General features: G+C 34.4%; 1 protein-coding gene and 1 pseudogene across 1 annotated transcript; both read left to right on the forward strand.

Moving 5' to 3' along the window:
- The first annotated feature begins 1,307 nt into the window (after positions 1-1,307).
- On the forward strand, positions 1,308-12,071 carry LOC124450932. The gene is made up of 3 exons (XM_047001581.1): positions 1,308-1,875; positions 11,088-11,314; positions 11,627-12,071. Exons 1-3 carry the CDS (start codon positions 1,354-1,356, stop codon positions 11,847-11,849), a joined length of 972 nt encoding a protein of 323 aa, XP_046857537.1. The 5' UTR covers positions 1,308-1,353; the 3' UTR covers positions 11,850-12,071.
- Positions 2,728-4,163, forward strand: LOC124450930 (annotated as a pseudogene).
- Positions 12,072-26,295: the final 14,224 nt, after the last annotated feature.

Genomic DNA, 26,295 nt, shown 5'->3' on the forward strand with positions numbered 1-26,295 from the left:
TTCTAATGAAGAGTTTCAAACTCCACTCTTGTCTGAAATGCACCAATGCTCTTTCATCTACAGAACTGGAAGATAGCAGAAAGTTATTCTGCCACTTTAAAGCATTCGATGAAAAGAAATCTGATTTAGGAGGACTACAATCACCATCTTCTCCTTATCTGGAATACATCATCAAACTTGAAGACACATTTATTAAGACGTTTTTTGTCTACGCAAAGAGCGAAGGTGTTGGTCGAAGTATATTAGACACCGTCAAGTCCATACCAAAGGAATTTGATTGCTGTACGGAATTCCCATTTGAGTTCTTGCAGAAACTTTTTGTAAGAATACGCATTTATTACGCCATAAAATTTGCGAACCTCATATTCGCAACAACTAAAAAGAAAGACAGGAAGTATATTAAAGTCACACACCTTTGAGGGCTTTGTGCATATAATTTTTTGTCCTTTATAAAACTAAATTGAAAACAAAAGCTTTTTATATCACAATAATATATTTAACATGTAATACATCCAAGTTCATTTAAGTCTTCAGGACTTGTGAACCTCAGAACCTGTTCAAGCTTTCCGACTGAATTTCGCTATAAATATATTAAATAAATGCATTTGTTACATGATATATACAAAATACTTGCCTTTTATTTCAATTTCTTTCAAAAGATGCCAAAACAGCCAACAGCTCAAAAAATCTACATTTTAACCCACTTTACGGCTTCCACTCCATATATTTTCATAGTAAATGTTGTACACTTTACTGGCCAGAGTAATGGCGGCCGTCAAATTTCCGGTATGGGCGAAACAAACTGCGCGCCACACTTACATCAAAGGTTACCGACGAGAGTCGCCCTTCTATATATTCTCTAGTCTTTGCCCTGACCTCAATGTTCAAGTCTTCAAATTCAATACAATATTTAGTTTATAACGCTCTCGTACGCTCCCCATTAATTTATCTTATTTCCGTTTTATTGTTGTAATTTATAAATCATATTACTTTTATATAAATCTTGTATTATTTATTATTTCACTTATACTGAAGATGGCATCATGAGATGTCAAAACATGTCTATTTTAAACATGTCGTAACATGTCGCACGCGAACGCATGGCGTCCAAATCGCAGGTTATTTTGTTGTTTTTTTGTTTTTAAACGCCATTTTCTTACAATCCTCATCAATTGTGCATGATTGTGAGCTTTAAAAATAAGAATTGATGAAGGTTTTAACCAAGAACAAGATGCGAAAACCCATAAACTTCTAGTGAAATACGTCACCGCACAGCTTGAGTCCCACTAAGAGCGACATATCTTTTGTGTACATATAGTTTGTCAGTTCGATATGTTTATACTTGAATGAAAAATGATGGCATATTGTAAAGAGATCATTTCATTTCTTCTTCTCCAGTCGTTACTTATTAATTCCCACTTGTGCAACATCGTGAAACGAAAAGCACCAGAAGGAAAACTTTACGTATTTTCAAAAAGAGAAGGATGTGTGTTCGTACAAAGTGAAAGCCCTTGTACATTAAACTGGAAATTGAATCCATACATCGCCAAACTTTACACACAGAAGAACAAGGTCGTTTCACATGCACTCAATCTCTATACTCAACTTGGCATTTCATCTTTGTGCAGAAATGCTGTTAAAGAAGCCTTATGTTCACAATGGACCCCAAGATGTTCAGAAAGCGATTACAGTCGAGATTACGGTGATGTTGCAAGGCTGTGTAACAACGTTTACTCTCGCTGTCCATCGGATCTTGTAAATGAGTTTAAGAGGCAAAAATTCTGCAAGACTCTTAAAAAGGGCAGACATTCAAACGATCAGTGTGTTGCGAATACTGCACCCATCAGTGGTGCTTGTCCGCAGCCAAAGTATAAGGTACGTCAACACAAATATATATTAAAAATAAACGATTTGCTGATCAACCCTTACATTTTTGATAGGATATTTCGATATAATAAAAAGTATTCTTATGAGTTATTTATATTATAAGTCCCATACATGAAGTATATCAATATTTTCACAAAAAATGAGTTGAAATGCTGCAGCTAGGGCATCCGGTGCGTGGGAGCAGAAATATGTATTGGCGGCGGCTTGTATTGACGTCATATCGTCAATTGCTCCTCAAAGCTTTATGTAAAGTTATTGCACAGTCATAATAAACTTGCGTCAAAATGCTTCTCCTAATCACAAAATGTTTCTTTTCGAAACGTCAGAATTTTTTATTCGTTGGTATATACACAAGCAACTTTTATAGCTTACATGCAAGTATTGAGCTGGTTATTTGTATTCTGTTTTAATAGAACGGTTTCACATCCATAAAGGCCATTATCGCACAGTTTCCGCACTACATATAGAACTGGAATGTCGATTAATATTATTTTTTAACAAATACGAAGGTTTCTTTGTGTGGAAACTGTGCGTAATGCCGTTTGCTTGTCCTCCGAATTCAACCTTAACAACAGTTTCCACTGATGTGAAACCAATATATTGCCCTTAATAAACATTGAATAATAATAAACATGGTTGTGTAACTCATTACGGTTAGAAAATAATCCTACATAAAACCATTGTAAAAATAGCCTTTCGTGCATAGAATTAAGGTGTGGTTTCCTAATAATTGTACATAATTTCCCTTTTTTAAGTCACATTTGGGACGAAAATTTATTTCCTACGCACGAAACCATTGGCATAAATAGAAATAAAATTAGAGACTACGCAGTAGAGTTGTTATTTGATAAGAAAAGTCGTACTTCTTTCTTAATAAAAATTTTATAACTAAGAATCAGAGTGCAGATCAATTTGGACGAACTAAACGAATGTGATAGCCCAGGGCATAATGCCAAGTAAGGTACTTATACAATGATGGCTGACTCTGGAAAGATAGTAACTTTTAATGTTGTGCAAAGTACTGAAGTCAGTTCTTCTAATGCTATGGAGAAAGAAGCATTTGAAAGATGTCTGTCTGAAGTTGAAAAGCTAGTTCCTGTTAAGCGAATAACAACAGATAGACATGTTTCGATTGCCAGTGCTATGAAAAACAAACACCCTCATATTGATCACCAATATGATGTGTGGCATTTGTCTAAATCTGTCACAAAAAAGCTAACAAAGAAGGCTAACATTAAGGGAAATGATGACTTTACCCATTGGATTAAGTCCATTTCTAATCATCTTTGGTGGTGCTCTGCAAGTTGTAACAAGAATGCAGAAGAATTGGTGGAAAAATGGAAGTCTGTCCTTAACCACATTTCCAACAAGCATTTCTGGAAGGGGAACACATATTTTCATCAATGTTGACACCAACAATTAACAGAAAAAGAAACAAAGCAGAAGAAGTGTTTATCTCCTACTTCACAAGCATATATCGCTGCAGAGAAGGTGATATGTGACAAGAGGCTTCTAAAAGACCTGCGGAAGCTATCTGAGTTTTGTCACACAGGAGAGTTGGAGGTTAAACATTCCCTTTTACTGAAATATTGCCCAAAGCGAGAGCATTTTTCATTTCCTGGGATTGTAGCCCGCACTCAGTTAGCAGCATTAGATCACAACAACAATATTAAACGTTATAAAGCAGTCATTAAGTCAGGGACAAACAAAGGGCAAGGCCGTTACAAAATGAATTTTGCTAAAACAAGAAGCAATGGGTTGTAAAAGCAATGAAAGAAAAGAAAGAGTACCAGTACATTGATAAACTACTTGCGGAGGTTGTGAATGCATGCAAAACTGAGGAGATTGAACTTGTACATCATGGCGAGAATGTTCCAAAGAACATTTCTAAATCATGTCCACCCAGGAAAGAAGTACTTGTAAAGGAACATCAGTCTAGATTTGCATAAAATGTCAGTGGTGATGTTAGCTATGGCAATAGGTTTTGCCATACCCATATAATATGACGTTGAATCAGTGAAGACAACTTTTGTACTACTTATAAAATATTCATTCTTAAATATTAACATAGCAAAACCTTTTGCTATAGCTAGTTTCACCACTTCATTACACAAACTATTCATGTAATTAATTATAGTTATATTATAACCAGTGTAATAGCCAAGCCACATTTATAATCATTTCTTTGTAAATCTGTTTTTTTTGTAATAAATTAATAATAATAAATGTGCATAGCATGACCTATAAATGAGCTGGCTATGCCACTTTAATATTGACATACAAAGTAATTGTAACGGGTATACCTATATCATAATAAAATACTTCATTCATCAACATAGTGAAAGCCTTCAAATTGAAATTCCTCTGCAAGGCCAGGTGGAGGAAATGTTTCTCTAATGTGAGTAACTGCACATGATGGCAAGATGACTCTCACTTCTCTACCCAAGACACCCCAGCACCATCTTGCCAACTGTCTATATGCAATATGGCGGTACAGTTTGTCTTCGGGCCCATCATATGCTACCTCATATTGCTGCTTGTACTGGTACCAAGCTGTTTGTAAAACCCACCTGTTAAGACAAACAGGCTCAAAACCAGGATGTTGTGTAATGCACAAAGGGACTTCGGTGGTCTCATTCATTTCTACTGCCTCTAAATTTTTGTCACAAATATTGGAAATCTCTTTGCAGCATAAACATTCCTCGTTATTATCCATTATTTGGCAGTTACCACATTGTCACCTGAATATGTTAAAAGAAAGGATCTTGAAAAGTAAATGTCAAAACTTCAATAAAAATTGTATCTTACAATAAAAACTTTAAAATCTAAAGTATTATGTGTGTGTGGACGTGGTCAACTTCAAAAACTGAAAACGTACTTTTGAGATAGAAACAATTGTCTAGAATAATATAACATTTTACTACCCACCATTCAAGATTATCGCGCCGAGATTCATCGTCAATATACAAAAATTCCTGTTCTTCGTTATCCTCAAACTGGTGAGCTTCTTCGTGTTCATCAGCCGGCCATTCGGGCTCAAACTGATATGGCCGAATATTGTTTGTTGGATTGTCTTCCATTTCAATATCGATTGGTGAATTAGGCCGAGGTTCTTCCAAAAAAGCCATTATAAGCGATTGTTTTGTTTTTGTGCTAGGCTGTGCGTTATTATTTTACTTTGTTGTAAACTCAACTCCAAATCGGTTTGACGATATGACGTCAAAATAATTTCCGCTGACGCTTTCTGTGCCCACGCTGCTAAGCCTCAAAACAGCTCAAATAGCGCACTTGAAGACGCGATTTTGTCAAAAATAAAATAGCTGATGTAAAAATTTCAAAATATAGTAACCTTTGCATAAAAATGGAACTTTTAAGACCAACATTATTTTTGGGTGCAGTTCCCCTTTAACCTTCTTTACTTCATATCATGTTCTATTATATGCAGTGAGTCAGTAACACGTCATCAATGCCAATTCCTTTTTTATAGTTTGTACGAAAATTACAGGGCGCCGGAACGGTTATAAAAATGCACGGGGGGTGCGTAAAAGGATAGTCAAAAATATAGAAAAATGGCATTGAAATTTGTCTGGACAATTTTTTGTATTATATAATTGTTTCCTCCAAACGAACTTACATACACTTCACTTGTCCTTTACTTACGATTTTGGATGTAAATTTCTGCTGATAAAACTCAAAACAATGTTGGCTTTCTTTTAAACATCAATGACTAAAATGTCGCTCGTGAGATCGTCTTTGCCAAGCATTTACAATTCATTCATAAATTTTTCACCCTCTTAAAAAAATTCACAGTTTGGACAGCAGCATTCATGTCAATATATGAATTTGTAAAAGATTTCAATGAAATTCCATCTGATTGTAGTTTAGTTTTTATCATGCTTATAAAAATTACTATGACACGATCAAACATTCAATTCAGACAGTGAGCTTGACTATGTTAGTTCAGTTGGCTATCAGTCGAAATCCGTCAAACCAATTACAATAAAACAAAAATTCAAATGAACCAATTGTAAGATAGCAATTGGACTCCCTTATACGTCCGGCCACCCCTCTTATCGGTCGAGACCATTCCAGACGGTCCACTGATCTGGCCATTGACCAATAAAATAAGCGTTTTTAGCGTTCATAGACTCCTTTATCAGTTGAACCAGTCAAGCCACCCCGCTTATCAGTCGGTTATTCCAGGTCAATTAAAATTCAACTGATCTGGTTACCAACGAGATATTCATTGCATTAGTCATTAGTTTTCAATAATAAATAAAGCTGAATTTTTATCACGAAGTAAATGCGATATTAAAGTAAGAATAATTAATGAATTTTTAATTAATATGAATAGGTAATTTTTGATTTTCGAACATCAGTCGCGCGACGGATTTGACCTACTCTAGATCCGCCCTTGCCTTTCTTTATGGTTTGTACAAAATATACAGGGTGCCGGAATGGTTATAAAATTGCACGGGAGGTGCTTAAAAGGACAGTCAAAATTATAGGAAGAGGGCATTGAATTTTGTCTGGACAATTTTTTTGTATTATATAATTGTTTCCTCCAATTAAACTTACGTTACAATTTAATTATGAAGCAGGCATTTTTCTAGAAATTAAAAATTCAAAATTTCTATAGATCAGATCACAAATTTGAATGAAAGTAACTGGTGTGATTTTACCTAGATTACAAGAGTTTTAAGCTCTTTATTGCCTTCACTAAAATCCGTCACATTCAGGGGTAGAAGTATAAACGCGTCGATTAGCACCACAAGAAATCTGAGCAAACACACGGTAGTTTCCAATTTCAGCGTAATAGATCATTGAATACTTAGGGTTAGTTAAAGTAGGTTGGGTTTCAAGTTAACCATGCTGATTACTCGAGTTAAGCGACTTAAGTTCTGCCGGAGTTTTTTTCGCGCAAGTCATAATCACACACGCAGCCACTTTAACTTTTTGCCAACAAAAACAATTTGTGTTCACATCACTCACATGTGATTCCTTTTAGATCATCACATTGGCTTTAAGTAGCTCATTCAATTTCCAGCTTTTTCGTACTAACGGCTCACTGATTTTTTGTACGTACTTTATCTCACATTGTGAATGTACGCTTTGTGAACGTACTTGGTCAGAACCAGGGACGCCGGAACTGGGGGAGGGCAAAAGTGCCCTACAGGTTGAAAATTTATTGTTTTTAATCCAAGATAAAGACTACTTAACCGTTGTGGTATATTGCATATTTTTAGCTTAGCAATAAAATTGTCGTAACTATGTTAGTTTTCCTTTAACATTTAATTGTTTTAAGTACGTTTTGTAAGTTCTTTGTTTGTTTAGTTCTTCTTTTTTGTTGCAACGCGTGAGAACTTGAAACGCAATGAAAGAGTGAGTACTGCTAATGACGTAAAGGAAAGCTCGACTTATGTAATTACCGATAGTGTAAATAACATGTAAATAATTAACTCTAATAGATAGCGTAATAATACTCCAGTGATGTACTTGCAGCTTGTTTGGCTTGTAAAATAAAAGCTTCAAAACGAAGAGTGTTAGTGAACCAGCTGAGGAGCGGATTCCTCGACAACCGTGAAACGTCATTTTTAAATGTAAACAACTAAAAATCACAATACCTTTGCAAATTCCTTTCATTATTATTAAATCCAAAAAAGTAACAGGAACATGACGTATAGTAAAGATATTTTTAATGGTAAACATCTGCTGGCATAAATGGCTCAGTCACCTAAGCACTGATGATTTTGAGAGGGATATTTATTGCATCTTATCGCTTTTTCTGCAATGCCAAGAGCAGAAAGATGTATAAAAGATTCAGCAAAAGCATTAGCGAAAGCAGCGGCTAAACCAGGTCAATCTAAGATAACATCGCTGTTTGCAAAAGGAAACACAGACCATGATTTTGATTCTGCTTCAACAAGCGGAATTCACGCTGTAATAACTGTCAATACTGAAAAAGCCTCAGACTGTGAATCACAAAAATGGTCCAAACCGAAAAGTCTGATTGGTGAAACAGAAAAGATATGCATGAAAGCGACATGGGTAAAACATGAGAAAGACTTAACAAGTGAAGACAAGGCAAGTAGTGTGAAGCATGGTCAATATTTCCAAGGTCAGTGGTTACGAAATTATGAGTGGCTAGTGTACAATCGAGAAAAAAATAAGCTTTTTGCGAAATTTGTTCTACTCACTCTAAGATAAAGGGAATGTTTTGCAGTTATGAAGTTGGATTTGATAACTGGATATTTCAGCTGAGTACGCTCTATTTTCAATAAGACATGTCCTGCAACGTCTTCATAAGATGAGAAGCGAAGAAGAGTTTGAGCGTACACTTGATGACGCTAAGAAAGTTTTTTGTGTTATAATGTCGTTTCCACTGGAATTTAGTGAAAATTTTGGCACTGGCACTAGACTAAGAAAAGTTCCAAGATGAATGAATAATGAAGAAATGTTAATAACAGAAAGCCTCACGTCACAGATGCCTCAGTTTACAACAGTGCGAATATAACACCAATGCGAAGCACGTACTACCAAGCCATTGATGCAATCATCTCAGGTCTAGGATCGCGATTTGAACAAGATGATCTTTTCCAGATCAAATGTATCGAGAAACTGTTACTTAACTCTATGAAAGAAAGAGGAGTATCTTTAGATGGATTAAGCAATTCTTTGATTGATAAAGATGTTCTAAGAAAGCAGCTTGATGATTTTCCCACCATTCTTGAGCTTTACAACGCGGATCAGAAGAAAAAAATAACAGAAGTCACGTGTATTTCAACAATAGCAGAGATATTCAATGCCATGCAGTTAGCAAAGAAAAGGTGCTCAGAGATCCACAAACTAATTATACTATACTACACATTGCCACTCTTATTTGCCTTGTGCGAACGCACATTCAGCGTAATTCGTTGTCTCAAAACATGGCTGCGGTCAAACAATGAAGGAAATCATCTGAATGATATCATGTTCTCCAACATTCAGAAGCAACACATGGATATGGGGGAAATAGATGTAATTGCCAAAGACTTTTCACAGAGAAATGAAAGAAGAATTAGATACTTTGGAAAATACAATACATGAGTGATGACAAATTGTAAATTAGTGACATGGCATCGTTTGATAGTTATATATCGTTAATATTCATCGACAACACTGCGGACATGTGCTTCTGTACAGTGTATTGCATGTAGCACATCTCTTTGCTGTTTATCACTATGAGATTATTTTTAGTATATTTCACCAATGTGCCCTTCCACAAAGGCTTGCCCCTCCTGCCCTTTTGCCGTTCCGGCGTCCCTGGTCAGAACTAAACGATCGTGTACATTTTCTATGAGCTCGAATACAACGAATCCTCTGAACAGTAGCGGATCGAAGATACCTCAGAATAAATCATATCTCCTCAATTTTAAATTCAAATTACATTCAGAAAAACACTATTGGTTTTTCATTTTTAAAGAATATAGTTTTACCTGTGAATTTACCTCTAAAGTGTCTAGAAATGTAAATATTCGCCAAAATGCGACTCAGTAATTTATTTTGAGGTACTCTATAGTGTTTGTACTTGATCTAGCTCATGCATTTCAAATTATTAACCACGTGCATGTATAAAACTATCAAAGGTAATACTATCAGAATTGAGCAATTCGTGATGCACTACGGAAGATGAAGTGAATCATGCATATAAGCTAAACATGCATGACATGTTCTAATGAGGAAAGGAAAAGTTGTTTTGCTTATATGTATCGAAAATGCAAGAAAAATCAAGTCTAAGTCTAGTTAAACAAATTTAATGTCTTCTCAGAAAAAAGAAATTTGGAAATTGGCTCGTAATTCATATGAAAAAAAACGGTATAAAAGTAGAACAAATTAACCAACCATTGGCGTCAATCCTGTATTAATTTTAGGGGGGAGCATATTCATACATTCTGCTATGCCTGGCTAATTTCTTCTTAAAACAATTTCTGGTCCCCGCACTTAATTATTGCAGGATTGACGCCAATGAAACCAGCAGTAATTCTTGCATATTAAATTTCCTAAATGATGATTAAATCATGTAGTAAATTGATGCAAGATTCAGATCTTTCGTCAGTTTAATGGATTGAAAAGAGTTCCATGTTCATCTAATGCAGTGGCTGCGTATATAAATCCAATTAACTTTTAAAAGTGTTTGATTTTCTTTCAAGGCATCCATTTGCCATTTGGCATGGCCAATAATGGTAGAAGTAGCTCATTGTTAGAAATAAGTTCAGTTATAAGCCTTAATTGTAAGATATTCTGAAAATATATACAATCTTGCTGTTTCATTTGACCTAAGGGGCATTAAAATTCAGTGTGACATGTGTTCTGAAATGTTCGCATTAAATTTAAGTTCAAATTTGAAAATTGATGACAAAATTCAGACAGCCAAAAATAAAAAATTAGGTATCAAATAACAAAACAGATTTTGAACAGCTTTCTCCAGTCTTGTGTCTTTTCTCTGTATGATTTTCTACTGTTGAAAAAACGTACATATTGGAAAAGTCACACACTATGTGCTTCTGCCGAAAATGCAACAGATATTTATGAGAAAGTTTAAAATGAGAGAAAAAGATTTACATGTTATTGTTACAAAAATTAGGAGAATATCTGCCGTAAAGGTCAATGGGGTATTTAATTTGCCATACGACAATATATTACTAGATAACAATTCACATTCTTCAAAACGGATAAACTGCTTCAGGCAGCATTTCGTTCCCATGAGTAATCTAGTGCATTTAAATAATTCGTAATGTTTTGTTGCACGCTTGACTAGCGAAACCCCATTCCCATTTTTATAATCTTCGGCCCACAGAAAGCATTCGCAAAAAACACTTCTTTACCTATAGTAAACGCTTGCCAAGGGTCTTGTTTTATTTCTAATTTACGTCATTTTACTTAGAAATCACGGATAGCGTTAGTGAACAAAAAGAGTAAAACATTGATAATTTTTCAACAAAAAATGACTATGTCTTTAGATAAAATTGGGCAGTAGGTGAAGCAGCCATAGCCGACAATTCGCCTCTGTTTAGGTTGTTATGATACATCGGTCACGATCCTATCTCATAAATAGATCAGTTGATGATAAAGACTTAGATGATATCTAAACTCAATATTTAAGAATTTGTCTAAATTATTTACGAAGGATATCCATAATCATACTTTAAATTTACTTCCAGATGACATCGTGGCTCCTTGAAGAATATCAAAAAACTTCTGTAAGAATCCAGCCAGCTTTGAGACGTCTTCGTAATCTACGATACGGTGATGGTGGAAGGATTTTTTCAGATTCATGTGTGTCACAAATGACTGAAATTGATTGTGCAGCAATTTATTGCTCAGCAAATGAAACTGAGCTCTTGGTAAAAATGGATAGTAATGATTGTCATCAGGTTGTCAGTGACTGGTATGTTATGAAAATTTTTTTTACACGTTTGTCATGTATTAACGAAATTTTCCATCCATTATCATTCGAAGTTCAATCTACTCAGTATACATATCATATAGCATTATTTGTTTCACGAAATCTGGGATTCCCTGACTTGGAAAAGTTACAAGTTGTTAAATAAATTTTTATGCTGCTTACAACAACAATTTTTGATTATGATTAACGTAATTATGTTGTGCATAAAAAACTGTATTGCATTATTCACGGCTCGTTATCCATGCATAGTGCCTTATAGTATTGCACACTTTATTTAAATGTTATCTCTTGTAGTATCGACGAACCATTCAGAAGATTGCCACAGTCGTCGAGTATTTGGAATGTTTTGAATACTATGAGAAATCAACTTAAAACGAATTGTGACACTTATGCTGCGCCCTCATCCGACTTGCGATCTGAGCCTGCACGCATTAATAGTGGAAACAGACAACACGGAGCCAATGGAATGCTGCCCATTGTCTTTTTTGCACTTTTAAATGTGATTTTAATTGCATGAGATTCAGTTAAATTAAACATATTATTATATTCATTTGTATTCAGAAAAACTTCACACATAGTTTGATTCAATATAGCAACACTTAGTGTCAGTCTCAATACTACTTGCATGATTTTTTTAAATTTTATAGTTGGTGGATACTTTGTATGATTCTTTATGATTACTCGTTTTTACGTATTATGCATTGGAATGCATTGATAATAATATAAATACTAGTAAGAATTTTGATGTTAAATTGTTAAATTGTTGAACTAAAAGGGAAACTTTACGTATTTTCAACGAGTGAGAATAATGCTTGTCAGTACGAAGTGCAAATCTTTGTACATTGGGCTTGAAATCGTATGTATACATTGCCAAAGTTTCACAAACAACAAGATTTGATTCACATGCGATCAATCTTTATGCCTAAATATAAGAATTATTTCAAGTAGTTCAACAGGCAATGCAATTCAGTATTTATAGGAACTAATATAAAACTGCTATCAATGTGAGACCTGCTCATTCAAGAGTAAAAGTCGAGCATGAAGTCAAAATTATAAAAATCAAGCAAATGATAAAAAAAATATGATGAAAGGTATCAAAACGAGTTTATTTACAGTTACATTAAGACCCTCCTTAAATATCAAGAAAAAATTTTTTCGTACATTTATGGGCAAGACACAATGTTGTGACAGTTCCGTAGCAACTACACAAAGGGAAATGACCATGTTTCCATGAAAAGCACAGGCCTTTCAGTCCTCCAAATAAGGCTCAATCACGTGTAGAACACTCATTTCTTTTGACTTCGTTGCAACACATCTTTTTTGTACTTGTTTCACTTTGATTTTTATATACATTTGAAAATTTTCAAGTACTTCACAAATGTCAATTAAAATAACTTTAACCTATAAGGTATTTCTTAGAAGCTAAATTCTGTGTTTTGCTAAATTCCAAAACAGGCGATGTCTTTTCCCTTGCTATCAAGGAAATTGAACTATTTGAAGAAATTTTAGGAAATTTGCCTCCTAGGTCGTCTTGAAAACTTTGAAACTGCCCGATATCTTTTGTTTCATCCGCAAGTCGGCCTTATTGTCCTTTGATTTTCAAATCCTTTCGAAAATCTTTAGCAAATCATAATACAGGTTTCATTTAAAGAGCTTCATGTCTTTCATTTGCAAAAAGATCACTGTTTAAAGTTAACAGTTGCATCTATCTCATTTTTTGTGCCTTTACTGCATTGGATACATATTTATTTTGAACACACACGTTTATTTTACCTTCTCTGCTCACTCATGTTTCTGATAAAGAAAAATTTATGAAGAAAAATTTTATTTCATCAAAATTTAATTGTCTCAAATTCGGTGAAAAATGCACATTCATACTCTGTAATAGATCATCGGGGCTATTTTATTTGAAAACAAAAGACATCAACAATTTGCAACGTTAGAGTAGTTCAGTTTCGTGTTAGCACCCTTGAAACAAGACCTGAGCGCAAGTCAAAAATATGGAACATTTCACTAACGCGAACCATTTCTCCCTTCTTCTACAGACGTTTTTTATCGATGTCTACTTGCGCAAAAATCGTGAAACAAAAATTGCCCGAAGGAAAACTTTACGTATTTTCAAAAAGAGAAGAATGTGTGTCCTTACAAAGTTGAACATTGAACTGGAAATTGAATACATATATCGCTAAAATTTACATACACACAGTAGAGCAAGATCATTTCAAGTGATCTCAAACTTTATGCTCAACTTAGCATTTCATCTACATGCTAAAATGCTGTAAAAGAAGCTTTATGTTCACAAGTGACAACATGTTCAGAAAGAGATTACAGTCGAGATTATGGCGATTCCACAAAGCTGTGTAACAATGTTTGCTCTCGTTGTCCTTCAAATTTTGTTAATAGTTTGAAAACAAACAACTTCTACACGAATAATAAATAAGACAAACATTCATACTGTCAATGTAATGCAAGTACTGAAAATTTTTGTGGTTCTTGTTCACAGCAAATGTTCAAAGTACGCATGCGTGCAATATGATATGTAATGCTCATAAGATAATTTATGTCAAGATCCGGTAAATGTATGATATTTTTATATATTTTTAAAATAAGTACGAAGAGCGTAAACGTGGTATATCCTGAATTGACAATGGAAAAAACTGACGTTTCCGATCACTTGCAAAGCTTGCATTTTTATGACATCCTAACTTGCTTAGTCTTAAATACTGTCATTGAAGACTACTACAGATGTGGATTATGGCATTTCGTTAGTTACAATATTACAATATTGTTGCTAAAGGATAATTTTCATCAAAACGTCTTTGCAAAAAGTTCTCAAAAGTACATCTTGCAAGTTCTTTGTTCATGTGTGAATCCAGTCTGAACACAGAGATCAATAATACGGATGTAAGCAATCGTAAAGAAGGTATTAATAAATTGTTACAGCAAAGCAAATGGATTAGCTAGCAGTGACGCACAGAGGCGTAACTAGAACGTGGGGTGTATATACCGCCTGTAATGCCATCATTATTATTGAATCTTAAATTTATTCATGTCATATATAACAGAATGTCATGAAAAGACTCACTGAAGGAAAACACTACACAAGGTTTAGCAATGCATAAATGTAAGTTCACACTTGACAGTATTTTATCTACGATGAGTCGACTCATCGATGTGAACAGTATATTAACTAATTATATCGTTCTAAAACATAGCCTCGTTCAGTCTTCATAGTACCGTGCACTTATGGGTGTTAAATAAGTGTTTGCTAATGCCTTATTTCAGTTTTGACGAACCGTTCCGAAGATTGTCACAATCGTACGGAAGAGATTTGAATATTGTAAGAAAATCAAATTCAATTGTCTTGTGACATTTACTCCAACTCGTCGTCAATTGAAAACTTAGAGTATGAAAACATTGGAATTCTGTTCGTGACTTTTTTTCGTGCTTGTCGGTTGTCGAAACATCAGTCAACAACAACAAAAACAGTCCTTCTCAGGACAATAGCAACCTGGACGATCCACATTTACAAACATGTAACGATACTCCCGGGTTTAAAGCATTTACTTTACACGGATTTACATTAAGTTTACACACTCTTGCATGTCATTTTTAGCTATTTAGAAGAACTTTGCTCGTGATTTTATAAAAATGTTGCTACACTTGGATTTGTTTTACATCCTAAACATCCAAATGTTTCAATTAATAATGTTTTATCTGAAGAATATAGTTTTCTGTAATTTTCACGTAGTATTAACCAAAACAAAAAAACTAGTGTTATCAGTATTTGCGGACCGTTTCCTCGTTATAATCAAAACAGTGTTTCTCACTTGTTTTTTTATGCTCGTAGCCTCGTATAGCTATACGAGAAAATTGCGTCACACACTCAGAGCCAACAAACCGAGATAACTTGAATTTGTTTGGGGAGGAGGGTTTTAAAATCTCAAGATATAAATTTGTTGATCGTGTAAAGCACATATCCTACTTTCAAAACATTGTAGCGATTTACTATACATAATATAGAGTTTGGGCTGTGACCTTTAGACATACATTTATTCTGTTGTCATTGAGGTAGACCACCTGTTTAACTTAGATGCTAAATACTAAAAATGAGTATGAGGTTCTGAAAATAATCCCGATGATCTATTCTGGCAAATTGAAGTTGATGAGGACAACTTTGAGCGTGAGATTTTCGAGACTGAATTTGTCCATTTTTGTTTCTCTGAACATCGGCATGATCTTACGGAATCTCAAATTACGTTGGTGATGAAGAATGTGTTGCAAATGGCGATACTTTGCAAGTTTCGCAGCCCATATATGATTTTTGCAAGAACTTGAGATTATTTTCCAGTCTTCAAAGTTGGCAGAACCCTGAAACCATACAACACTCATATTTTCTTTGTACTTGACAAATCTTCTAACACTTCTATCTCCTGCGTCCAATAATCTTGAATCAGCAGGCCTTGCTACTACGTACGCCTGTTGTGCATATTTTGCAGGTGTGGGAATCGCCAACAACTTGTCGGGTATTTTATTACGTGAGCTCTTATATTTGTTTTACAAGTTCTACTTCTATCATCTGAATAAAGTAACAGCAATTGCTCTGTAGCCTGGAACGAAGACTAACTGGTAGCGATACAAAAATTTGCCTAGCAAACAAATTAAAGCAAACTTGTTTTACAGACATTATCACAATTACTTGCAAGTAAGCATTTTATCTTATGCAGGGAGGCAACTCAAATAAGTTAAAAACATGACAAGCCAAAAGCTGAGTAGATTTAATTAGATGACTCAATCGTAAAATATGGAATATAGTGCACAATTACAGGCGTTTAATTTTTCTCGTCATTTCATCTATATTTATCATGAGGTTCACTAGAAACGATTGGCTTGTTAAAAGTAATTGGGTTTTTTCAATTCAAAAAAGAGCAATATATTCAATAATGGAAATTGAATTTAACGAGTTATACGTTATTATTCCAACAAGAGTTATATGACTAGTCAAACCCTTCACTTTATAATACAGTGGCACAAATGATGTTAGAGACCTTGAATGGGATCTCAGTAGTCAGACACAGTGCAAAATCCATGTAGAGAATACCTCTAACAGAAACAAATGTCACAACGCAGTTCACCAACATCTTCAAAGATACTCGAAAATGCTTCAACTATCTTTTTTATGTTCACCATGAACAATTACGACTCACTGTGAACGACCAATATTTTTTAGTTACCTCTAAAACAATTTCCATCGGGCTTCATTTAAAAAGCGCGACTGCATTGCATTTTATACATTTATTTAATAGCTAATACCATGATAACATGTTGCCAGTTCAACCTAATCACACTATCACAAACTTTTTGTCTGATGACTTGTTTATACTATATCATGTGCATAATACGTCACATAAACTAATAACTAATCCTTATGAAATGTATCATAACATTATTTCCTACACCTACTACATCGATCCATTTTTCATTTTCTTATATTGTAAGATAGTTGTCCATAAAGTGATCAGCAATATTCGCTCTAAAATGTGTTACATCTTGATTTGCGGGATATTGGTGGCATTTGTCTTTACCAACACAATGAATTTCTTGACCAACATGTAGATAATTCATAATAGGGGGGATGACTGTAACAACGTCTTTCTTATACGTCACTCTGAGATTGCATCCCTCCAAAAGATCGTTGACGTGTGCTTTAAATTGTTTGTTACCAACCCTAGGTGAGCCAAAGGTTATTAAATGGACCAAATCTCCTGCCTTGTTCAAATCAACTGCTGCCAAAGTTGCAATAGCTCCTCCAAGTGAATGACCTGTCACCAAAACTCTAGAGCGGGGATGTTGGTCAGATAAAGCTGTTACTTTTTGAAGCATTGCCCTTTTTAGTGAATTGTAAGACTGAAAGAATCCAATGTGTACTTCGCAATTTCGGCAGCCTGGATAGCTTTGTTTGAGAAACTTGAGATTCCTATACCAGTCAGTAGCGTCATTAGAACCCTGAAAAGATACAACAATTTGATTTCCTTCGTACTTGACAAAGCCTTTCACCCTCTCGCCGTCTTTCAACCTTGAATCAGGAGGATTTACTTCTTTGTAAGCTTCTTTTGCAAATTTTGCGGCCCTCCGAATCGCCGCCAGTTTTTCGGCTGGTAATGGGCTAGTGTTCTTTTTGTGTATGACAGGTCCAGTTGTGGAACAAAATTTGCCAGTTGGACAGACTCGGCAAAACGTTTTTCCTTTTTGCTCTTGATAATGACCTTTACGACACTTTACAGGTAATTTATTTTTCCGAAGACAAGAATGACCAACTGGGCAAACTTTGCATTTTGATCTTCCACTTTGAATATTGTATTCACCATCCTTACACGATTTGCAAGATGTTTGACCTGTTAGGTCTTGATATTTTCCTTTGCCACATTTTACAAAATGTGATGGATTATTTATCGAAGAGCAAAAATGACCAACTGGTGCATCACAAGCTGAAGAATCATAAGCCTGCACAAAAAAAGTTATGCTTAGAAAAATTATGAAACTTGTCATCTTTCAACTTTTGAGTCTGGTCAGACACTCATGCATATCATTGGCATTTATATCCTCTGCTTAAAGCTACAGTAATTGCTCTACAGACTGGAACGGAGTCAAACTGGTACCAGCTCGTTCCGGTCATTGTCAATAGTACAAAATGTGTTGGATTGTTTATGGAAGGACAAAAATGACGAGCGGGTACTTCACATGCGAGAGACTGATAAGCCTGCTCTAGAGAAGTTATGCTCAGAAAAATTATCAAAACCGTCATCCCTTTACTTTTGATTCAAGTCATACAGATACTCGTGTATGTTATTGGCATTTATATACGCTGCATAAAAATAAAGTCGCTAATTAATTGCTTTCTAGACTGGAACGAAATCAAACCGGTGCCATTTCGTTCCGGTCTTGGTCAATACAAGAGTATCAAGAAAAAAGTTTAGTCATGCTGTTTGTTTATAAGCCGTAGCAAAATTTTTCAGCTAAATATATGACGTCATGATTTTGAATAAATACCCGCATAATAATATATAAGACTGATAAGCATGCACAAAAAAGGTTATGCCTGAGAAAAATATGAAAACTGTCATCTATTTGCTTTTGAATCAAGTCAGACACTTATATATAGCAAATAGCATTTTGATGCTCTGCATAAAGTAAGAGTATATCCTCAATCGACTCAAACCGATACCAGTTCGTTCCGGCCATAATCAACCACCTCTAGGAAAGTATTTGATCACGCGCTGTCAAATAACAAACATTGATTGTCAATTCATATCAACGAGTAAAAATAAAGGTAGAAATGATTAACTTTATAAGGTTCACCAGCGGCAAGTTTAAAGTTACTTTTAACCTTTTCATTACAAGATTGTAAATGTCATTATATGAAAGTAAGACTGACTGTCTGAATTGATGCAACCGAGTGCTCTGACACTCTCGGAGATTAACAATTAGCTTATAAACAATCGAACAATCATAAGTAATCTCAAATAAATGTAATTTACTTATAATATTATACAAAAAGCAAATTTGAAAAATCAAATCTAAAATTCTTTTTTCTTTTTTCATTCAAAGCAAAAATCGAATTCAACTATTGTTTTCCGTTTGTTGATGTTTGTCAAAACTTGAAAATTAGATTAATTGTCGTTTTTTGTTCCTTCATAAACACACGCTGAAATACGACACCAAACTTGTCTTTACTTTTCTCACAATATTAATCCATGGGGAGTAAGCGTAAAATTAAGGTTTTGTGTAAAGAAATAACAAATCAGCAGCAAGTCAAATTATTATTATGGAAAAGGATATTTTGTCGAGGAATTTCTGTCGAATAGAAATAACCAAGTGCGTGACCTCTGAGATTTTCTGAAAGAACACCATTATCCTATAGTGTTGAAGGATTTTTTGCTCGCATTTTCGAGTGTTTTTACTTTTTACCCACCGAAAGCATGGCATAAAAAATGCCTCGCTCGACGTAGTGTTTGCATGAACATGCCTTAGCTGCAAAAGATATGAAATTTTGATGTTGAAAGTTTTTTCCACGAAAACGGTTGGCAGTTTTACTCAACCGGTACCGTTATTTGTCAAATGGATCTACATTTATTAAAGATCATCTACATTTATTAAAATTATCTACATTTATTAAAGATTGTCTGCATTTCTTAAAGATTATCTATATTTATTAAAGATTATCTACATTTATTAAAGATTATCTACATTTATTAAAGATAATCTACATTTATTAAAGATTATCTACATTTATTAAAGATTATCTACATTTATTAAAGATTATCTGCATTTATTAAAGATTATCTACATTTCTTAAAGATCATCTAAATTTCTTATAGATTACCTAGCGTGGTATGATACATGGTAAAACCCGCTGCTTCACTTGCTTTTGTTTCAAATGGCGGTGAAACCTTATTAAGCAGCACTCAATTCCCATTGATACAAAAATGCAATTTTCGCTTACAATTTTCATTTGAGAACTACTCGAATCATTTATGATTGTTATGAAATAAACTACATATGAAAGCAAAAGAGCTACGCTTTTTTTGCTATGACAAAAAAAACGTAAAACATAATACCAATTGCACGAAACACGACGCCCGGCATTGACCAAATCAACTCATTTTTAGAAAAAGTACTTGAAAGTGGAGTGAAAGACAAAAACGTCCAGTTTGGAGAAGTTGTTTACTTTTGTGCAACAGTTTTTGTAATATAGAGGTAGCTAGATGAAGTTGACTAAAATAAAATAAACTCTAAAATGTCCCGAAATAGCTACAAAGCCCTCGGTTCACTCTTGGCAGAGAATATGTATGATTTTGATATCAAAACACGCCCAAAATGATGTTTGCAGATTTGATGTAGTTTCTTAGTATGGAGGTATTTTTAATTACTCTTCACAATTCATTGCAACAGCGCTAGCTCCAGTTTTCTCATTAGCTACTTCCGCCGAGCGTAGGTCAGATCCTATCGTAAATCTTATATAGCGAGACAAAGTTATAAGCCCGAAAGTCCACGTCTAAGCAGTGTTGAATCTTTGTCAAAATAGAATCACAGATGCGCCGAGAGTAAAATTTTATGATCTTTTGGTTTCTATAAATAAGTGTATACACGTTGTGTGTATACAAAACTGAACAGTTAACAAAATGTTGCTTAAGTGATTAGTTCGCAATGCTGAACTAGGTGGTTGAACTTTCAACAGTTCATCTGACAAAACGTCTTTGTTTATTAACAACCATTTTAAGAGTGAGAAGCACTTTTGACATAGCTTGAGCACAAAAATGGCAAAGCTAAAATGCTGTTCAAGCTTAAAAAGTTTGGGGTAATTTGGCCGAACTGTACACAAACGCTAGGCATTTAAAATAAAGGGGTTATTCTTGTTTTTTCGTTTTTAAATACCATTTTATTATAATCGTCGTCAATTATGCATAAAAATGTGAGTTTAAAGTTAACAATAATTGATGAGAGTTTTAAAAAAGCACAAGATGCAAACAGCTTGACACTTGCGCAGATGAAACGCGACATATCTTTTGTCCACACTGAGTTTGTCAGTTTGACATGTTTATATTTTATTGAAAAATGATGGCATATTGTAAAGAGATCATTTTATTTTTTCTTTTAGAGTCGTTGCTTATAAATATTTACTTGTGCAACATCGTGAAACGAAAAGCGCCCGAAGGAAAACTTTACGTTTATTGGAAAAGAGAAGGATGTGTTTCCCTACAAAGTGCAAGTCCTTGTACATTGAACTGGAAATTGAATGCATACATCACCAAAGACTACCCACAGAGTAACAAACATGTTTCATATACACTAAAACTCTATGACCAATATGGCGTTTTACCTTGGTGCATATAGATGCTATTAAAGAATTTTTATGTTCACAAATCACCCCAAGATGTTCAGAAAGCGACTACAGTCGAGATTATGGCAATATAGCAAGCCTGTGTAACAACTTTTACTCTCGTTGGCCTTCAAATCTCGTAGATAGTTTCAAGTAAATGGACGTATTCAAAAATTTCAAAGCAGGCAGACATTCAAACGGTCAATTCGTTGCAATAGTGCACGCTTTAGTGGTGTTTGTCCGCAGCCAAAGTTCAACGTCAACACAAATATATACGAAGCAATTCGCTGATCACCGGCAAATTGTTGATAGCATGCATAATTTAATATAAAATAAGCATTCTCCAAAGATATTTATAATATAAGGGCTATACATGAAGTCTCGTGTTGCTAAATAAAGGCTCTAAGACACGTTTGGTTTAAAATAGGAAAATCATCGTCCATCTTAAATGTTGAATTGATCTTGTGCACATCCAGTCAAATTGTAATTTTTGACCGTAACTAAAACTCTGGATGTCCGCTCAATTATCTTGATGGGAAAGTTACGTTCAGTGAAATTATCATGATATTTATTTCGTTAACCGTCCTTTCTTTATATCGTATATTTGTACGAAGTGAGTCAGTGACACGTCATCAATGGCAACTCCCTTTATGTACGCTCTATACGAAATGAACGGTTTTAAAGGCGGTGCGATCGCAAGAAGACGGCTGAAATATAGCAAAAACCATTGCGATTTGCCTGGGCGATTTTTTATATTGTTTTATTGTTTCCCGCCAACAAAGTTACATTACAATATATAAAATCAGGCAAAAATATGAAGCATGCAACTGTCTAGAAAATAGAAATTCCAAATCAGAGAGCAAATTTGAAGGAAAATGACTGGATGGATTTAACCTCTTTACTGGATTTTTGAGCTTTTTATTGCTATCTCATTTGGTTAACAAGGTACAAACGCGTCCATTAGCTAAAAATGAATTCTCAGCAAACACACGGTAGTTTCCAATTTCAGAGTAAAAGATTCTTCAATACTTAGAGTTATTTAATGTAAGTTGGGTTTCAAGTTAAGACTTGAGGTCTGTCAATGTTTTTTTCGTGCAAGTCATAATATGATGCGTTTTACGCATCCACATGCAAGGATTGGTCGTCCAATCCTGTTGAAATTAGTTGCTCGACTTTCTTGCATTAAAGCGAGTAAAATGCCAATATCAGCTATGTGTAGTATTTGCACTTTACAATTAAACCCAAGAACGTGACAAGGCGGTATATTTTAATTTGAAAAACAAGCAAGCTTGTGTAGAATCTTTATTCCCAGTCATTGCTGTCCGAATCTTCTCCTTCATATATGGGCATAGAAAGCGCATGTTTATATGAGAGCCATGATGGATTGACTCCAAAAACGTGAGATGAATGAGACCTCGGATTTCTATAGGCATTTTTCATTTGTTTGTACGGAACCGCTGGACTTTTTTTTGTCTCGGGCCGCCTGGTCGGGATCATATTGTCACGAAATTAACTTTCAATGATAAGTTTCTGTGTAAAGAATAATGCATCCCATTTTTTTCTAACTGTCTCTCTTTTTTTCTCCATAAAAACGTGTGATTTTATACATTTTCTATACGTAATTGTCATTTGTTGGTATGGAACCGCTGGACGTTTTTGTCTCGGGCCGCTTAGTCCAGATCGATTTTTTTAACCGTGATCTTGGTCAACACGGGACATTTTTTGGTCATATTTTTCAATATTCAGATACAAAACCTGTCAAAATCAATTGGATGTAAATAGTTGTAGCAACGTTTTATCAAAATCACAACAGCTTTGCGAACAAAACGATGGATGGCAGTTAAACCATCTGTAATGTCTTGTTCAAGTCAAATACAATGCAACAAACACGCCATTCTAAATGCGAGATTGGTATGGTCGGAATTTCCTAGCTCACACGATAAAGTACGGATGCCGGCTAACAACAATGGCTGTGGCAAATCAAGGCTGAGGGGACATGAAATAATGGTTTCTTATTCTCAGTTACTTCAGTTGTGTACCATTTTATTGTTCGGCAAATAAAACCAAGATCCTAGTAGAAATCAATAGTAACTAGCTACTGCATATAAAATAGTCAATGCTTCGTAAGTTCACTAAGTTGTGTCAATGTATTGTTGAACATTTGTTGTTATGTATGCATGGAACGTTACTCTTCAGTAAATACGGCTTTTAATGCCATCATTATAATTGAATCTTAAATTTGTTCATGTCATATATAACAGGATGTCATGAAAGGTCTCACTGAAGGAAAAAACTACATAAAGTTTTGCAATACATGAATAAAAGTTCACACTTGACAGTATTTTATCTACGATGAGTCGACTCATCGATGTGAACGGTATATTAACTAATTATATCGTTCTAAAACATAGCCTCGTTCAGTCTTCCTAGTACCGTGCACTTATGGGTGTTAAATAAGTGTTTGCTAGTGGCTTATTTCAGTTTTGACGAACCGTTCCGATGATTGTCACAATCAATCGGAAAGAAATTGATTATTGTAAGAAAATCATCTTTGATTGTCTTGTTACAATCACTTGACCACGTCAAGTGAAAACTTGGAGTATGAAAATATTGAAATTCTGTTCGTGATCTTTTTTTCGTGCTTTTCAATGTAGCTCGTTTTAATGGCTTGCATTTTTGCGTCGCAAAGATTTACATTAATTTTATACACTCTTGCATGTCATTGGTAGCTGTTTGAAAGAATTTTGCTTGTGTTGCTACACTTGGATTTGTTTCATATCCTAACCATCCAAATGTTTAAATTATTAATATTCTATCTGAAGAATATAGTTTTCTGTAATTTTCACATAATATTAACCAAAACAAAAAAACTAGTGTTATCAGTATTTGCGGACCGTTTCCTCGTTATAATCAAAACAGTGTTTCTCACTTGTTTTTTTATGCTCGTAGCCTTGTATAGCTATACGAGAAAATTGCGTCACACATTCAGAGCCAGCAAACCGAGATAACTTGAATATGTTTTTGGAGGGGGGTGTTAAAATCTCTAATTATAAGGCCCCACTTACACTATACCTGATAGCTATCGTAGCAGGTTGAATATTCATTATGTTAAAAGGCAGTGAAATTGTTCAACGTCAGAAACGCAATCAAATGGATTAAATCTATCAGCTTAATAAGCTCTAAATCTATAGAGTTACTCCTTTAAAGTAAATGAAGATGTCGTGATGAGCGAATCCGGTATTGTGTAAACGCAGCCTAAATTTAATTGTTCGTGTAAAGCACATATTCTGCTTTCAAAAGAATGTAGAAATTTACTACACAGAATATACCGTGTTGGCTGTGAATTGTAGACATGCATTTATATTTTGTTGTCATTAAGGTAGACCACTTGTTTAACTTAGATGCTAATTAAATACTGAAAATGAGTATGAGATTAAGAAAAATACGCACGATGATCTATTTTGGCAATTGAAGGTTAACGAAGACATCTTTGAGCGTGAGATTTTTCAGTCTGAATCTGTCCGTTTTTTTCTATGAACATCGGCATTATCTTACGTTATCTCACATTACGATAGTTTCACTTCTTTGAGAGCTTCAGCATGTATGACTATAAGCGCGCACTTTATGTGACAGGTTCATTACAAATATTTATTTTTGTATTCTAAAAGTTCACTCTCATTGAGTGCAAACAGCGAAACTCCGATTCCAATAATCAATGGCAAAATAATTTCTCCATCGATGACAAGGAGTCATTTCTCCACCTGTTTTATAAGAGCTCTAGCTTAATATTGAACATAATGAGGAATCCAAGGTGTTTGATCCCAGTAAAATCGCGTGTATAATTTCCGTCAATTTCTAATGAGAAATATACGACGTTAACTTTCAATGATAAGTTTCTGTGTAAAGAATAATGCATTCCATTTTTTTCTATCTGTCTCTCTTTTTTCTCTCCATAACAACGTTTGATAAAATACTTCAAATGAAGCAATCACTTGAGTAAAAATGTCGTCTTCGAATAGTTATGAGGTGGTTTTTAAGCCTCTCTCAGTGCTTAAGAAAGTGAGTATAGCTTTTAGAATGCAATTGTATAGCTACTTATTTTGTCTGTGTCTGTGTTTATAAATGACAGGATCATAAAAATCTTTGTTTCTCAATGCAGATTACAATACTATTAAAGCAGAACCTTATGAGGGCGCAGCGGTATCATATAGACATAAATTTAAACAAAGCAACTATCCCCAATCTTATCAAGGGCGCAAACATTAAAAATTCATCCTGAGACCTTGAGATTTATTGAAGTGGTTGGGATTGTTTCGAAATTTTTGTTTTAAAAAGAAATTTTATGGATTTCTTTTATTTTGGCAAATTTCAGGAATAATTTTCTTTTGGAAGATTGATTCACCAAGAAACGATTTTGCCACAATTTATGAACATACAACTTGTAACCAAAACCAGTTAATTTTAACTCAATAGCTCAACTGGTAGAGCGGTGTGACAAATAGATGTGACCAAAATGTATAGAATCACAAAATATAATGGAAATTTTGTAGAAATTTGGCACACTAATTTAAATTGTAACACTATAAATGTTTGTCGTGATTTTCTGCGAACCAATTCAAAACCTTCAAATTAAAGAAAACAAAACACGCACAAAATGATTTGCAAGAACAATTAAGTCTTTGTGCACCCGATAAAATCAAGCTTAAAATCCTTTTCAAAGTGTTTGAAAATGGGTTCCGCATAGAGTCAGATGAGTTTTAATTGATTTTTTAAATATCATAATAATCTGGAAGATCTTTAAAATAAATTAAATTAATATGAATAACATACCCAGATTTAAGCCATTTGGACCTGTTTTTAAATCTGTTAATTCTGCGGTTTGTGTCATCGCAAACATACGCTTTTGTGCAGTATTATTTGGGTTGTCATCGTAAACCACAATTATCAATCATTTAAGCAATTTAATTTTTTACTAAAGTTACCATAGCTACATATGTCAGATTATAAAGCTTTTATGTATTACACTTAAAGTTAGAACATCGTAAGAAAAAAACTCAGGATTCTGCCATTTTCCATTGGGTAA

Source organism: Xenia sp. Carnegie-2017, unplaced genomic scaffold (assembly GCF_021976095.1).
Source record: "Xenia sp. Carnegie-2017 unplaced genomic scaffold, XeniaSp_v1 HiC_scaffold_24, whole genome shotgun sequence".
Taxonomy (NCBI): domain Eukaryota; kingdom Metazoa; phylum Cnidaria; class Anthozoa; order Malacalcyonacea; family Xeniidae; genus Xenia; species Xenia sp. Carnegie-2017.

What these genes read in the sequence shown, in the direction of transcription:
- LOC124450932 (XM_047001581.1), top strand. Translation starts at nt 1,354, where the DNA reads ATGATGGCATATTGTAAAGAGATCATTTCATTTCTTCTTCTCCAGTCG. An exon ending in GTCCGCAGCCAAAGTATAAG is followed by an intron (nt 1,876 to 11,087) that starts GTACGTCAACAC and finishes ATTTACTTCCAG; the next exon opens with ATGACATCGTGGCTCCTTGA. An exon ending in CATCAGGTTGTCAGTGACTG is followed by an intron (nt 11,315 to 11,626) that starts GTATGTTATGAA and finishes TATCTCTTGTAG; the next exon opens with TATCGACGAACCATTCAGAA.